General features: G+C 42.3%; 1 protein-coding gene across 2 annotated transcripts; it reads right to left on the bottom strand.

Moving 5' to 3' along the window:
- Positions 1–5,884: 5,884 nt before the first annotated feature.
- On the bottom strand, positions 5,885–15,929 carry CLBA1 (clathrin binding box of aftiphilin containing 1). 2 transcript variants are annotated; one of them, XM_051622243.1, is made up of 7 exons: positions 15,868–15,929; positions 15,371–15,477; positions 14,169–14,843; positions 11,102–11,250; positions 9,497–9,626; positions 8,140–8,247; positions 5,885–6,665 (listed from the first exon to the last, which is right to left on the bottom strand). In XM_051622243.1, exons 3-7 carry the CDS (start codon positions 14,631–14,633, stop codon positions 6,498–6,500), a joined length of 1,020 nt encoding a protein of 339 aa, XP_051478203.1. In that variant the 5' UTR covers positions 14,634–14,843; positions 15,371–15,477; positions 15,868–15,929; the 3' UTR covers positions 5,885–6,497. The 2 variants fall into 2 exon arrangements, with proteins under 2 accessions (XP_051478203.1, XP_051478201.1); XM_051622241.1 differs by lacking the exon at positions 15,868–15,929 and having other exon boundaries at positions 15,371–15,557.
- Positions 15,930–16,785: the final 856 nt, after the last annotated feature.

The raw sequence follows: 16,785 nt of genomic DNA, 5'->3' as shown, positions 1-16,785 counted from the left end.
CCATTTATATTTTGAAGCCTTCAGTCTTTGACTGTTTTAAAAACAAAAAAAAAAGCCTTGGTTCCTTGGCACCCCTCATTTGCTCATTTACTCACAAAGATGTAACATTTTCCCTATGTGATTGCTTTTATACATTTTTTTTCTTTTTTTGTGTTTTGTTGTTGTTTGGGGTTTTTTTGTTGGGGTGGGTTTTTGTGTGTGTGTGGTGGTGCTTTGTGTGGGTTTGTTTGTTTATTTGTTTGGGTTTTTTTGTTTTTATTATTATTTCTTTGTTTTTTCCTTCCTTTCTCCCCAGAAGCACTGAATGCCTTAGGTGGCTTCACATGCCCTGTCCCTGCAGAACAAGGGGGATGGCCCACAGGACATTTTTACAGCTGGTGGGTGGGGGGATTCCTGGTGCAAACAGGTGACATGTGTTTGTTAGCATTTAGCTGTCCTCTGATTTTTGCCTTGACTGCCCTGTGTTGTTCCTGGTGTTGCTTCAGGGGTTGCCATGTGTGAACACAAGGTCAGGTACAAGTGTCCTTGATGAACATACTGTTGATACTTGAGACTTGTATACTTCTCAGTCTGGGACAAAAAGCACTGCCACTCAGTGCTAGCAGAGGGTTGGTGGCTGGTCTGTGTTAATACAAATTACACCAACAGCTTCAAGTTTAAAGGTTTCCATCCTCTTCCTATTGTGGACCTCAGAAATGAGATCCTGAGTCTTCTGCAATTAACTTAGTGAGAAGGCTGCATCGGCTGCCCCTTACAGACCAGAAAATTTTCCTGCCTTATGTCCTGGGGCCTGCTGACCAAAGCATGTGAAGTGTAGGTCTAGAAGCAACTTCATGGAAACCTGGTTTTGGCTGTGAGGTGGTTACCAGTGTGACCTTAGCCCTGTGGCTGTGTTACTGGAGCAGGAAGCTGCAGTACAAACCTGTTCATGTACTGATGGGTCTTGAAGTTCAGCAAGAGAGTGCTGCCCTTACGAAGGTACACTGCAGTTTAGTCTTTTAATAACAAAATTTTAAAAGTACTGCTTTCAGGTCTGTCACCATTTGACTTGGGTTCAACAACAATGCTCTCGATCCCGTCCCCCTCCCACCCAGGTAGGGAAGGAGAGAGAAAAAGAGAGAGACTTGGCTGGATTGAAAACTAAACTACACAGCTTTAATTAAACACTAATGATAAAATATATACAAATATATTCAGATATGTGCAAAAGCCTCTCACCTCCCCCGACCCCCAGCAACTCCCACAGCATCTCCTGAGCTGGGAACAGTCCCGAAAAATCCCAGAGCTCCTGGAGTAAGTGGAGGGTGATGAGGGTCAGGAGACCTTGAGCCTGGGGGTCAATGGTGATGGATGGAAGAGAAGGGAAGAAGAAGCAGGAAGGAAGTTGTCTTCTGTGATCCCTGACCTTCCTCTAAGCTTATGTAGATACATGGAATGGAATATCTCTGGCCAATTTTGCTGTCTGTCTAACTCAGCCTCCTACGGGGAGGTCATGGATCTCCCCATAGTGTCTGAGCTGGCAGAGTAAAGATGTGACCTTGAAGCCCTAGCAGTTAGAAAAACATTCCACTCTTACCAGTCTTTGTTGGAACGCTCTGCTACTAGTTAAAAGAAAGCTTACTGAAGGAAAAAAAAAATCAGTAAAAGGAAAATTGGCTTCATCCTGGCTCAAACCAGGACATTCCACCCCTTATTCCTTACCAGCTGTCAAATTAAGGATTCTCCCCCAGAGTCAGATTACCTTGAGGTACATACTGTACTTCACCATCCTCCACCATCACACACCAGGTATGTCCAGGTCCCTGAGTGAAAGCAACACCCCAGACAGGTTTACCTTTGCCTGAAGCAGGATAAACCCAAACACTTTTACCCAGCAGGTTTCTTTCACACACCACAGGGACTTTATCCACATCTGCAGTATGTAAAAGGTCTGACTGAGCAGGACCCGCCTGACTGATGGATCCCCTGGTATTAACTAACCAGGTGGCCTTTGCCAAATTTTTGTCCCAGTTTTTGAAAATTCACCACCCATTGCCTTTAGGGTAGTTTTTAACAGACCATTGTACCTTTCAATTTTCCCTGAGGCTTGAGCATAGTATGGGATATGGTAGATCTAGTCAATACCATGCTTTTTAGTCCAGTCAGTCACAAGACTGTTTCTGAAATGAGTCCCATTGTCTGACTCAATTCTTTCTGGAGTACCATGTCTCCACAAGATTTGCTTCTCAAGGCCCAGGATAGTATTCCTGGCTGTGGCGTGAGGCACAGGATATGTTTCCAACCATCCTGTTTCCACCATTGTAGGCACATAGCGCTTACCGTGGCAGGTCCGAGGCAGTGTGAGATAGTCCATTTGCCAAGCCTCCCCATACCTGTGCTTTGACCACCTCCCCTCATACCACAAATGATGCAGTCGAGTTTCCCACATTTGGGGAATCGCAGGGGTCAGCACACTCCACACATTGAGACTCTTTAAAGGTGGTGCAGGGTTTCAAATACTTTCATCAGTTCTAGCCACACAGAAAGATCTGAATGTAAAGGTGTACAGGGCAGCACAGCTCAGTGCAGTGCTGGTTTAGAACAGGGCTAGCTGAGGAGGTGCAGGTACAGCCAGCCCAGAGTGCTTTGTCTAGCTCAGTGTTATGTATACTGGAAGTAAGACTTAAAAACCCTTTACTTTCCCAACTCAAGAGTAAAAGACAAAAGAAAATACCCTATCTGTTAGTTCTGTGGGCAAGATGTATTCATTAGTTGCAAAACTAATTTTGAGCTATTAAAAACCAATATTAGAAATGAAGAGTTAAGCTACTGAGATGCAGAAGTGTGTCTATAAAAGTGTGTACTATTAAAGTAGGCATTCAGGAAAGCTGGGAGATTTGTGCATCTGTTTGCCCAACGTTCACAGGCATCTTGCCATGATTGAAATAGGAGAAAAATATTGCAACATCATTCCATACGTTTTTCCCTCGTAAGGACCCATTTTTTCCAGCAGAGCCCTGAGCTAGACTGGCTGTAGGTTGGAACCCAGACTGCCCTATGGGGTGACAATCCCTAAGGTGCTCATCCATGTTTCAGTAGAAGAACAAAGAGAACTTCTGCTATATGTGACTGAAGTGAGACTTGCAGCTGCTGCCTGGCTGCCTTGGTTGGCTGTTTCTTTGGCTCCTCCATAGTGGATCTGGGAAGTTCAATTCAGATCCACAGTGACATTTAGGGTTTAAAAATTAATTTTAATGCAGCTCAGTTTTAGCCAAAATCTGCCATCTTAACTGGAGCAGGAGTATTCCAGGAAGTGCTCCCATTAAAAAATGGGAGGACTTTTGAAACTGATCTTCACTATTAAAAAGATGAGAGTGCTTTTAAATTCTGAAATCACCCTGCACTTGGAAAAGAACTTTCAAGCTTTCACAATATTTTTTTTGTTGTTTTTAACTCCAAGTCTTACTGGTTTTGCTTAACCAATAGCGGGCTTATGGCATACTTAGAAATCATCCTAGGGTCTGGAATGCTGTGGGTTTATTTGGTTAATCAGCTTCTACACATTATTTGGACTTTAAAAAAATAAGTCTACAAATACAAGGGATATATATGCTGGTTCTAAAACAACTTTTGAAAACTGCCTTCCTACTGTGTTCAATGTTAAGGTTTGTTTCTGTAGGTTCCCTAAAATTTTACTTGTGCTGTAGCTCTGAACAGAAAGTGCATTGAGATGTTTTCAGCCTTTCACAATGGAATTGTTCTCTTTTTTTGCAAAACCATTTGCAGTGTTCCTTCTACAAAGGGAACATTTCAGTAATTACATTGCAGATTTGAACTCTTTAAAAACTTTGTTCTATGGGTATATTTTCCTTTTCATCTCAGTGGAAGAAAAAGGCATTTCTGTCTAGTTCTACAGCTCACACCTTGGTTTAGTTTTCACCTTTTCAAAATCCTAAGCAAATGTCAAAACTCAGTGGTATTTGCTTTCCACAAACAGAACAGTAACATGTTAGTTCATCAAAACTCAGTATTTCACAGCTGAGAGCTCACAACTAAGATAAGAAATTAAATCCATGGATTAAAATGTACTGACACAAAGTTTTATTTCCTCTGTGCACCATTTTCATGGAAAAAAACACCTGCTGCTCCTCAGGGCAGCCGCATGTTTGGAGAGGGGCTGTGTAGTTGCTGGCACCCTTGGCTGGGTGCCAGGGAAGGCAGGAACAAGGAAATGACTAAAGGAAACGAAGAGCCAGTATTTGTGCAAGACACAGCAAGGGGGGTTTCCGACACCCCTCATTTCCCAGGATAACAACACGAGGTGAGGGTACTTCATACTCTGCAATATGCCTGACAACAGTCTGCTAAAATTTAGTTTGTCTGCCCAAGCGTGCTCTCTTGTCAGTAAGAGAATAGAGTGCACTTTTTTCCTTGTGAATAGCCCCAGATATGCAGATTGTGTTCAAATTCTGATGAGGGCTGGAGGGCTGCCAGGACACCACAATCTTGAAGCCGAATTGAGTTACTTTTTAATTTCAAGTCTGCTTGTCTTTTTCTTTGAGGAGATGAACTTTTTCATCTCAGACTGAAGACAAGAGTCAAAGTCTCACCTGTCTCTTGTGACCTCTGTTCATGGGCCGGAAGGGTTCAGGTGGCCCAAAGTCCCAAAAACAAATCCTTAAGTGTGGAGCCCATCACCTTTGGAACCTCAATATTTCATTTTCCCCAATTAATCATGAAGGGCTGAAACCCCTTTTTTTCCCAATCTGTACTTTGGACAGGGCTGTAAAACCTGCTAATATGAGGGACAGGTGATGTAGTCACCCTTCTCCTGGGGTAACAGTGCAGAACATCCTTCAATAGTTCATCTGATGTTGGCAAAGGCTAACAAAAGCCCAGAAGAAAAGAGGGGCTCTGGAGTGCTTTAGCTGGTGATCTGCAGGCTTGATTGCCCCCCCCCCCTCAAGCCCATCTGCAGGGCTCTGCATGTCTGAAACCCTAAACATGAGATTTTAGTCTTAAAATGTATTTAAATTATGTTTATTACCAACCTCAACTATCAATTCATCATTTTCTATTTTGTGAGTTTATGACTACAAACCTATTTAACACGTTTAAGTGCTCTGAAAGACTTGCAAGGGAAATTGAAAATGAATTTAAATTCAGCATTAAGTGAAAAAATTAAGTCTGCTCTTGTACCTGCATGGAGTTTTCAGTCTGGCACTGCTGAACTCCCCCCAGGGCCAGGGAAGCTGCTTTCAAAGAGGACTTTCCCAAATGCCTGTAACCATTCACTGAGTAACCAATGGACAGTTCGTCCTATGCCAGTAACACTGAGGTGTCACAGATGTTACTAAAGTTACAAGTTGTTACAGCAATTGTAATTTCGCTGCCGAACAGTTTGCCAGATTAAAGGTTGGAGTCTACCAGTGATTTATACTATGCTCAATTCTAAGAACAGAAGAGGCACATCACTAAATAATTAACTGACTTAGTTTGGGAATATCCAACTTTGTTCCCTGCTTTTAACACGTGTCAGATGCAGTGCTCAGCAACTATTTAAAAGCCATAAGTAGTTCTCATATTCAGAATGGCCGAAGCAGTAAGAGGGTTAGTAACTTGCATAGAAGTTACTAACATTGAATAAATAAAGCTGTTGCAGTTGGCAAGGAAGCAGTATGGATTCTATAAATGATAGCAAAATGCATCCCCTCTGGCACTCAGGCATGCAGGAAGATGGGCAATGTAGTTGATAGTTACTGTAACATTTTAAAAGGGCAGTAATTTACAGCATTGTGCAGTGCAGCTCCTGAACTACTCTGCTGTTAAGCTTTAACAAGTGTGGTTGTGCATGGTGTAAGTGCTTGGTGGATGAGGGAATCCAAGAAGTCCTGTTACAGTCAGCTTCAGAAAGGTGATTTATTTCAGTTGGAAACCAGTGCCAGAACAAAACATTTCACTGACCCAAGCCCTATCACCGCAGTAGGCTTTATCAGACAGAAATTAAAACTATTTTATTTTTCTAAACCTGGGTGAAAGCCACCCAATGTAGAAGGCTCCTCCTGTTACATTCAGCAGTGGCAAGATAACAGATCTCAGCTGATCCAGGCTGGACCAAACATGAGGAGAGAGGGTGACAAGGCACAGTTTCCAACACACCGGAGGTGCGTTTAGATTTTGGCAGAGAAACAAGGTTTTTGATCAAAGAGGCATTAAGGCCTGGAAGGTCAGCAGTTCAGAGTATAGTCCACCAGAGTATCTTTAAAGTGTGATTGCAGCTGGATTTGCTGTAAGAGACACGACTCTGCAGCAAAACTTGGCAGGACAAAATTACACCTTTGATTTCACAACTAAATAGGATAAACATCTAACAACATGGCTTTAGGTACTTCATATACACTAATATCTTACCTTCCCTAAAAAACACAGGTAGTCTATAGTACCAAGCCAGTAACAAAATGAAGGCAAACTGCATTCTGTTCAGAAAGAAAAAAAAAAGGTTTAAAAGTGCATTTGGTTCAACAAACATCACTACTGAAAAATTTCATTTTTAGGTTGTGTGTAGTGAAAATGTGCTTCTTCTTTGGGACGGTTATATATTGCATGCTTCCATCTGATGATGTGGTTTTCAAAAAGAGGCTACAGGTGAAAAGCTGGCCATGTCTGGAACCCGGTGATACAGAAAGCTGAGTGAAAAAAGAAAAACTAAGTGAATGTTTTCCATCCTACAGTAAGTTAGTAACTTCACATATTTCAATCTAATTTTTATACAGTATTCATAAAAATAAAATTAGCATAAGAAAAAGAGAAAAGAACATAACTAGAAAGGTAACAGAGAACATCCCACTATAAGATTTAACTTAGTTAAAAAGCAGAAATGGCAATGTATGTTTCCTCATGAGCTTGACTTTGAGAGTACCAAGCTGCAAGGCTTGTTCTTTCCCTTCAGAGGCTACTCCAGAAAAATATTTTCCATTTACCTTGGACATGATTCTTCTTACTTATCATGATTCTTTTTACTTTTACTCCTTCCTCTACCTTGAACCATTTCTCCTTTGCCTAAACCCTATGTATTTTACACATTTCCAAGTATGTGCCAGGTGCTGTGATCCCACCCTCCTTTGCTCATTAAAAAAAAAGCAGAACTGAATAATGAAGGAATAAACTGGAAAGTCTCTTATGGTTTTCTTCCTGAATTCTCCAGTCTAACATCTCTCATGTACAAGGTTCCCAGAATGGTTATACATCTTCATTGTCCAATGCAGTAAACAGAATAAAACAGAGCAATGAAAGTGTGCCTCAAACCATGCATCTCCACAGCAACAACAGTTGCTCAAGTTCATTCTCCATTGAGGAAGGGACCTTGAGTTAAAAACATTCATCAAAAATACTTTGTTAAGACAGAATACATCAGATTATTTTTTTTTTTTTTAAAGCAATGAGGAATTATAGAATTTTCCTACCAACTTGCATTGCTTTAGCAAGAAAGAAACGGAGCTTATTAAAGCCTGTTTGACCAAAGACATAAACACACTAACAACAATGTATTTCAATTTCATTTTTCTGTATGTTTTGTGACACAGCTTACAACCAGTAATTTTCTCAACTCCCTGTAATTATAACATTAGTTCTGCTTTCTCCTTATGTAGCTCCTGTTTTCTCAAGTGAACAAACAAAACCTCAATAATTCAGACTATCTGAAATGCAAGCTTGAGTGCCGTTTCTTCTCTACCAGCTTTGCTCCTGATGCCTCCCTTATCAGGTATTTTAGGAGTGATTTACAATCATCATTCTCAGTGACCAATGTATTGATCCTTCCACAGACACACTCACTGTCCTCTGTCACCAGAGCATCCTGACTATATTTGTATATCACTGCTCCCTCTCAACCAGTAAGTAATTTGGCCAGAAGTCCAGCTTACATAATGAACAAACTTATATTTTAGCATCCCCCATATTATGTTGCTTTGCTATTTTGGTACATTAAAGGTACATTGTACCTTTTCTAAAGCTCTCAGATAGGTTTTAAAAAGGCAAAAGTAAACTCCACTTCCAAACAATTACATTAGGATATATGCTACAACAGCCAGCTACAGCACAGGGGAACATGTGAAGCACACTCTGGTTCTCTGAAGTGCTTATCTTCAGAGAAACCCTTACCTTGGTCTGGATCAGTGACTTGCAGTCATTAATACTGAATCCATCAACCCTGAAGTCCTCATTAACATTTGATTCCTCAAAAACATCATCGTGACTCCCTGAAAAGTCCTAATAAAACATAATTTACATTTTGTTTATAAATTTCTATCTGATCTCAAAGCATGTAACTTAAAAGAAGTTTTCCTCAAATAATAATCACTAAATTTTACTTTCTGAAGCTGTATTTTGATTTATCACGTGCACCCCTTGCATCAAAACAATTCTATACTAAAACAAGTTCACACATTAATCTAATTGTGACTTTAATAATAATTAAAAAATTCCAATTAAAATTAGCCTTAACCTACTCCAGAAAATAGTTGAGAAATACATTTTCATCAGGACTGTTACAAACAATACAATTTTTCAGTAACAGGAAAGAATTAATGACATAAGTTTAAGCTCCCTGGGCATTGATTTAATGCCAGTGTATCTATGGGCAAGAAAGGAACAGGAGAGGAGCTTAACTACAATGGAGAAATGTCTCCTATTCTCTCCTGTTAAGTGACAATTCCATAAAAGTGACTTTCAAGTGCAGAATAGGTCCCATACCTTCAGCACTGTCATTCTGATTGCATAAAACTTGCATGAAAGGTCAAACATGGCCATAAAATCAAAATTAAATGCAGTACCTCTCCCCATGCTTCAAATTATTAATTGAAACAATTACTTCTGAAAACCACATGTGACTAATTCATCCCAACTACATAACCAGGTTGAATACTAAGCCATCCCTGACATCTCAAAATAGAGATTAAACAAAGACATTTATTTTTGAGCTCTTTCAGTACTATTGGTTTGGTCTCAATTAAATTTAAACCAGACTCTCCCTCAAGCCTTGCAAAAAACAGGTAGATTAATCTGAGGAAAAGGGAAGTGGAGCACACTTTCAGTTTGGATACAGTAAAAACATCCAGGAATTACTTTAACAGCCTGATTCAAATCTGATTTTCACTTAATGGAAAGATATTAGAAGCTAACAATTTCTCATGCTCTGAGAGAAAAAGAAAACCATCTTACTGCACAACCAGCTGAAAGCTAATTCTACATCCACACTAAAGCTGGAGGTACCACCTAACCAAAGGATGCTATGTAGTGTAGACTTCAATGTCAAGACAAAATTTGAACCTGCACAATTGCACAGTTACTTACACATAATGTTGAGAAAACACTAGACTATCATTTTAAAAGGTTCTCTATAAAAAGCTATGACTCACCAAGATCTAGTTCATTGTGCATCTGCATGTGCAGCTTACAGAAAATCAGATTCATAACCAGGTATTGATGCTGGCACACTAGCAAACCACTGTTCAATTACCTTTCGATTTGCATCTATTCCAAGAACACTCAAGAGGTTTTCTTGGCAATGAAATTTACTCCAGGGATGTCTTAAGGTGGGGGTATTATCAAAGTCTTTAAGTCTTCTCCATATGTTTCCAGAGTCAATGCTTGGAAAGAAAACACAATTTGAGATTGTAAGATGTACAAAGTGTCCAATGAATGTATGTAACGTAGCTATTTTCACTACATAGCCATGTAGTAGCCTACCTTGATCTTAAAAGCAACTTCTCTTAAAACTCTTTCTACATTCATTCAAACTACCCACCCAATGTACTAAGTTTGCATGACAATTAACAGAAACAGTTAAGTCAACATAACTGTATGTTAGGACTCCTCAGATAAGCAGCACTTTACAGGCATATTTCAGAGACTGTTAAATGCCAGCAGCTCAGATTATTCAATTGCTTCTGTGAAATCTGGGTTGAGTTCAGCCTTGTTAATTCTGCATTTTGCCTTTTCTGTCTCTCAAACCTTTCTCCTTCCTATCAGCCATGCTTCTTCACAGCAGCAGCCTGCTGCTCAGGTGGGTGACCTGTGTCTGCTCTGGGCACGGGGGTGCTACAAACAAGCCCCAGGCACATGCTACTGCAACAGAGAGTTCCCCCTACATAGTACTTTGGGGTCTTACATTGCAGTCATCCCACAGAAATCCAATTCCTTTTTGTGTACAAGATACAAGATGCAATTATTGACCTTAGCTATCCACCACAGCAGGCTTTTTTGTCTGTAGTTGGCACTCTGCTGTGACATTGCAGTCCCTCTTACGTATATATCGTGTATCTCCATGAGTTTGAGGATGATTAAAATATAATGCAAAGACAAGGAACTTGCCAAAAGAATGCCCATAGTAAATGTTTTAACTACATTTCTTGTAATTCTTATGACATTTCCAAAGTAAGGTCTGACCCAGCTTTCCAGATACAAAGCATCAGATGTATGCAAAAATAACTATAGTACTGTTCAGAAGCTTCTGATCCTTCAAAAAGATGTAACAAATCTAAAATCATTCCAGCTGCCTTAAGAGAAAGCCAAATTAGTGGTACTAATTGCTATTAACAGAACCCCAGGAAAGAAGCCAGATACATTTAACCAGATGTGCTTCAGGATCTGTGGTGTAAGAAGTTGTTACCACCTGGAAAAACTGAGGAGAGAAGACAAAGAAGTGAGTGGGCTGTCAGAAGAAGCAACAGCAAAGTTCCTGCCTCAGATGAGAGAAAAATAAGTCGGATGTGTTGTAAAGAAAGGACAAGCAAACAGGAAGAACAGGCTGTTTGTTGGGTGTTCTGGCATTCCAGAGGCTTAGTCATAAGAAGGCACACCAACAGCAGGAAAAACCTCAAGCAGGAATTTGTAATTTTTACATATTCCCTTCCTTGTTTTCAAATGACTAAAACACAATCCATTTCCTTTAACAACACAATACAAATTGGTAAGAGCTATGTGTTGAAGAGCATAGTGATTAAAAAGATGTTTAGGTTCACCTGCAAGCACCACTGATTTTTAAAGTATGAAATAAACAATGTAATGGCTCAGGAACTTTTAAATTATTTTTTCTTTTTAAGTTTTGATCTAATCACATTACCAAAGTTGATTCTTTGTAAGTTCAGGAATTCCAACATCTTCATTATTTGTATCAAGTACTTGATCTAAGCTTCTTATGCTCTCTCTGGACTCTGACACAAAGACTTCTGGAAAGCCCAACTTAAATATATCCTCATAGCTGTGGTTTGCCTAGAAAAAGCAAAGTTTTATTACATATGTTATACAGGCCATCCCTACAGTCCATGAAGGGCCTAGTCCAAAGACTACAATGTTTCTAGAGACTGTATTTCAATTGCTTTTTAAATTTGCATTAATAGCACAGAGGAACTGAATCCACAGTTGTGTTCTCAGTATTTACCCTGAATTAGAAGAGAAGAAAAGACAGCAAGAGTACCTGATGAACCTTGCTTCTCTAGCTTCCCATCTCCTATGTTATAGACTGGTTTGCCTGTTAGCACTCAAGACTCCTTCTGCTCAGCTAATTCTGTCCAGGTCAAAACTGGTGCATACATAAATTAAAAAGCTTGTTTTGTTAACTTCAAACACAACTTATCAGTCAATTGTAACATAACTACTAAAAGCCACAAATACTCGCACTTTGTAAGTCTGCATACAAGCTGGGGTGAGTATGTCCCTATATCCTTCCTTTTGCACTTAACTTTTTCCAGCCTGTGCTCAAAATCAGAGTGAGATTTACATGCTGCTTCCTCCTTCACTGGTGATGAGGAGGAGGTTTGGAGGACTGAACACAGCCACGTGAGTGATCCAAACAGGCCTACTGGAAGTAACAGGGTTATCTGAAGACTAAGAAATGCATATGCAAGGACAAATGTGCATGATTTACATTCCATCCTAAAGGGATGTTATCATGACATCTGGTCCAGAAGCTTTGTCCTTTTTTTACTTCAAAGAAGGAATTACTGCAGTTTTCTAAATCAAAGCAACTAATTGACTTCAACACCCTGCAGAGGGACTTCAATCCAGGCACAGCAATGCTGTGTGAAAACTAGAGGATGAAACCAGTCAGTTTTTCTTTGCCTAGCAATCAGCAATTCAAACTGAAAAACCTCCATACTTTGACAGTTTCATTTAATTGTAATTCAAACAGCTGAAGTCAATTGACAGACTTCCACATTTTCATCATACTGAACTCAGACAAGTGAAGTGAACTCTGAGAGAGTACAGACTTAATCTAATGATGAGTGGGCTAAATCAGCAGAGCTGGTGGAAGCCTTCTCTATTTCTGAGCATGCTTCTAGAAGTAGAATTCATGCCCCATGCTGTTCCCTCCTGAAGTCAGGCCTTGCTAAACTGCCTGTCCCAAAGGGCCACTGCTGGGAATGTCAAAGACTCCTGGGTAAAATCCTTTAAGTCTTGCCCAAAAGTGTCATAATACTTTAAATCAATTTGTAAGTTATTTCAGTAGACTTAACTTACAACAGGGATACTACATGCAGGAGAAAGATGTCTGAGAAGCAGAATTCTGTGAAGAGTCATAGTCAAGGGAAAAAAAAAACCTTCCAAGTAGGTACTAAAACCTAAATGTGAGGGAAACTACAGAAAAGTCTGGTGGCTGCTCTTGGCTTTAGGGTGGAGGGGAAATTACAGCCCTTGAAGTGTGAATCCAGGGAAGCACAGGTCTGCCTCATTTGTAGTATCTTCTTAGAGCCTGTGAAGTTAATCCAAACATTCACACAAGTCACTGGCTTACAGTTTAGCCAAGCCAGATGAAAAATACAGGTTTGTGTGGTTTTTATTACCTTTATTACTGTTCACTTCAGTAGGTGTTTCTAAAACAAAATTTGGGTATATTTCCATTTACCTTGTAGCTTTGTACTGATTATAAAATGAGGAATGCACAAATTTCACATCCGTGCTTTTTGACTAAATCCTCTATATCCTGTTACATCAGAATAGTCCAGTGCTTAAGCAAGTGCACTAGTCCCTCTCACAAAGGCCTGTATTTAAAGAACACATGAAAAACCTTTGAAGTTATTCAGCCATGTAGGCAACATATCCAGCTACTGCTAGGAAATCAGTGATTGTTTTAACCTTAAAATACATTATTCTGCTCTAGACTGACATAATTTAATTACATATCGAAGCACTAGGTATTGAAGGTCAGACCTCTGACCTCAGAGGATCTCTGGAGGTCCCTGCCAACCTACCTGGACCTTTTTCCATTGACCATACAGAACACAGAGCCCCCAAACTGAACAGTTTATGATCTCAGACAAACATTATGGAAAACACATGGATAAAGAACAAACTACATGCACATTCTACACCCAAAGAAATCTCAGCCAGCTCTGCAGCTGTTTCCCTGCCCTGCAACAAGAAAAGACAACTTGAAATTCTAGGCATGGTTAACTTACTTAGCTCACACTGGACATTTTCTTTTGCCTCTAATAAATGCAAAAAATAAAGCAAAGGCTTTAGTAAGATTCAGATCTACTGCTTTTGGAAAGAAACTCTTAACCTGAACCTTTCCTTGTGTTGATAAGGACATACTGTATTACTTACTCAGATTATTAGTTCTAACATTGTAGGAAAGAATGTAACACCTTATGCTAGAAAATGAATTATATTAAACTATTTATATTCATTTTTTTGTGTCAATAACTTCCACCCACAATCAGGCTACAACTCCAGAATTATCCAGGCAGTATATTAAATACTGAAAGTAACTGTTTTCCCCAATTTCTAATTCAATTTTATGTTGGCTTATTTCAACACACTTGCAGGCAACTCTAAGAATTTCTGCTGTCCACCTTCCCAATTATTTGTTTTCTATGCTCTTTCTTGTCTAGCTTTTAAATTGCCTGTGCTTCAAGGCAAGGTTCAAGGTTTCTAAGTGCTTATTTACTGCTAGTGTCGAGAAGCAAAGTAGCACATTACATTCTTTAAAGCTCTTCAACGGGCTAACTTAAGTATTTGTCAAACACTGTAAAGAAGCTGCTTTTGTTCCACTTGAGTTAGCTGCAAAGTAGCTTGGCAGTTTCATTCCCTGTTATCCTCTACACAGAAGACATTCAGATACAAATCTCAGAGATGTAGGAAGCAGTAACACAAACATTTCTGGCCTTTGGTTTACTATTAACACGTACCTCATTGTGAGAGCTCGAAGCCTCCTGTATGCCTCTTGGTAGAGATGGCTCAGAACAAAAGTGACCAACAGAAGCTCTGCCACGTCCTCTGCTTAAGTCTGTATCAACTCTAGAAGGTTTTGCTGACTTCACCAAAACTTCAAGATTATGACCAAATCTCTCTGATTTGTCTAAGGACTCTGTGAAGCCTTCAAAATCACCCCAGGAACCACCAGCTTCTGAGGTACCAGAACTGCTCTCAGAAAAACCCTCACAACTTCTCCTTTTGCTATTCATTACAGGGAGGCTTTGCTGCCTTACTTCAAGATTAAGAATGTCTTCATTATTTGTCCTTTCATTCGAGTTACAGTCACTTTTATCAAGAGACACATCACCTGCTTCAACTGCTGGGTCTTCTAGAGACATCGAGTGAGATGTGTCTGTACTAGGAAGACTTTCCTCTAGTGACAGGTTCTGCATCTTCATTTAAGAGAAATTCACTCGTTGAAATCTGTACTTCAAAGAATGCTACTGAGGTTCAGTTGCATTAGAAATCTGACTGTTTCCAAAACAGAATCAAATTCTTCATTTCACCCCAAAGAGTAATAACACTGCTAAATCAAAACAGGACGTCCTCTCCTCCAGAAACCAGCATGTGTGTGTTATTCAGTCTCACTTTCTGTGTGGGGTACTAGCCTGCAAAGAAAGAATTGCAAATAAGTACTTCTGTGATAAGGACTGCGTAGGAATAAAGAGAGATTGCAGATAAGGTAGGAGAAAGAATGCTCAGGTTAAAATAAACACATTCCAGTATTATACAACTGAAAATCACTGTTGGTGAAATTACTTAAATTTTACACAGAACTATCTGCCCACACCACAAGAAAGCTGTTCCATTAGTGAACAATATTCAGAAATCACTTAACAGCTGTTGGATATTAGCTGAGTAATTGTGGAGCATACAGGAGACAAACTGAAATAATTACAGACTTTATAACTACTCACTTTAATCCGTCTCCATGTACTCAAACAGTGCTCTTTTTGTTTGCACGGGCATTCCCTGTCCAAAAGATTACTGAAGAGGTGAATGTGACTCGGAGCAACATGGGAACTGGCCACTTAATCCTCTGGAAAACAGCGTGCTTCCAGCTACTTATGCAATTAAGGCGGATTTAGTAAGTTCAGTCTGGCACCTGCAATGGCACAGGCAGCGCTGCACTTACCGTGTTCAGTGAATCACGTCTCCTCCAGCCTTTTTCCCACCGTCAGGTTGTTCTGGGGGGTGGGTCAGGAGCTGCACTAAAGCCCCTTCTGTTGGGTATTTTCTGTGCTGTTTAACAGACAGAAAAAATAAAATTAAAATGTGGTTGGTTTTGGGTTTTTTTCCCCTGGAAGCTGGGACAGGACCGGCCGGGCACAGCTGACGGGAACGGCTGGGCCCTCGCTCGCCCCGCTGGGCTCTGGAAGGGCTCGGGCGGGCCAGCCGGGGACCCGAGGGGCCTGTCCCGGGCCAGGGGAAGCCTCGGGGGCCACCGCGGGCCGGGCCCCCCGCACCCCGGCGGTGAGCGGGCACCCCGAGCCGGGCGCCGGCACCTGCCGCCGCGGGGAGCCGCGGTCCCGGGGAGAGGAAGGAGGCGAGCGGGGGGCACGGCGGGACACCCCGCCCCACGGCAGGGGGGGAACAGCCTCACCGCCGAGACACCCGCCAGGGAACACCAACCTCACCGCGCTCCCGCCGCCCGCCCCGCCGCGCAGAGCGGTGCCACGGGCAGGGCCCGGGCGTGGCGGGGCGGGGCTGCGGGGCCGGCGCGGGGCGGGGCTGCGGGGCGGGGCTGCGGGCGGTGTGTGTTGCGGGGCTGCGGGCGGTGTGTGCTGCGGGGCGGGGCTGCGGGGCCGGCGCGGGGCGGGGCTGCGGGGCGGGGCGGTGTGTGCTGCGGGGCTGCGGGGCTGCGGGCGGTGTGTGCTGCGGGGCGGGGCTGCGGGGCTGCGGGGCGGGGCGGCGGGCGGTGTGTGCTGCGGGGCTGCGGGGCTGCGGGCGGTGTGTGCTGCGGGGCTGCGGGGCGGGGCGGCGGGCGGTGTGTGCTGCGGGGCTGCGGGGCTGCGGGGCGGGGTGGCGGGCGGTGTGTGCTGCGCGGGAGCGGGAGGCTCCGGGCGCGGCGGAGGGCGAAGTCCGTCTCCGCGGCATCGCGGGGATCGGGAGGGTCCGTGCAGAGCCCTGGAGGAAGGGCGGGCCGATCCCCCCGCACGGCGGGGCGGGGCCCGAGGAGCCCCGGCCCTTCCTCATGCTCGCGGGTCCTGGCGAAGCCGCCGTTCTCTCCCCTTTTCCTGTTTTGACAGATACTTCCCCGGTTCCCCACCTTGGGTCTCCGTCATTCATAGAATCATAGAATCCTAGGGGTTGAAAGGGACCTTGAAAGATCATCTAGTCCAACCCCCCTGCCAGAGCAGGGTCACCCAGAGCACATCACACAGGAAGGCGTCCAGGTGGGTTTTGAATGTCTCCAGAGAAGGAGACTCCACAGCCTCTCTGGGCAGCCTGTTCCAGTGCTCTGTCACTCTCACAGTAAAAAAAAAATAATTCTGATATTCACCTTAAACCTCCTATGCTCCAATTTGTATCCATTACTCCTTGTCCTAT

This window comes from Apus apus, chromosome 5, assembly GCF_020740795.1.
Source record: "Apus apus isolate bApuApu2 chromosome 5, bApuApu2.pri.cur, whole genome shotgun sequence".
Lineage (NCBI taxonomy): Eukaryota > Metazoa > Chordata > Aves > Apodiformes > Apodidae > Apus > Apus apus.
Note: the sequence above shows the minus strand (reverse complement) of the source record. Positions and strands in the feature narration are given on the sequence as shown.

Coding starts and splice junctions, on each gene's coding strand:
- CLBA1 (XM_051622243.1), bottom strand. CDS start 14,633: ATGAAGATGCAGAACCTGTCACTAGAGGAAAGTCTTCCTAGTACAGAC. Junction 11,251..14,168: donor CTTCGAGCTCTCACAATGAG/GTACGTGTTAAT, acceptor TGCTTTTTCTAG/GCAAACCACAGCTATGAGGA. Junction 6,666..8,139: donor AGTCACTGATCCAGACCAAG/GTAAGGGTTTCT, acceptor TTTTTCACTCAG/CTTTCTGTATCACCGGGTTC.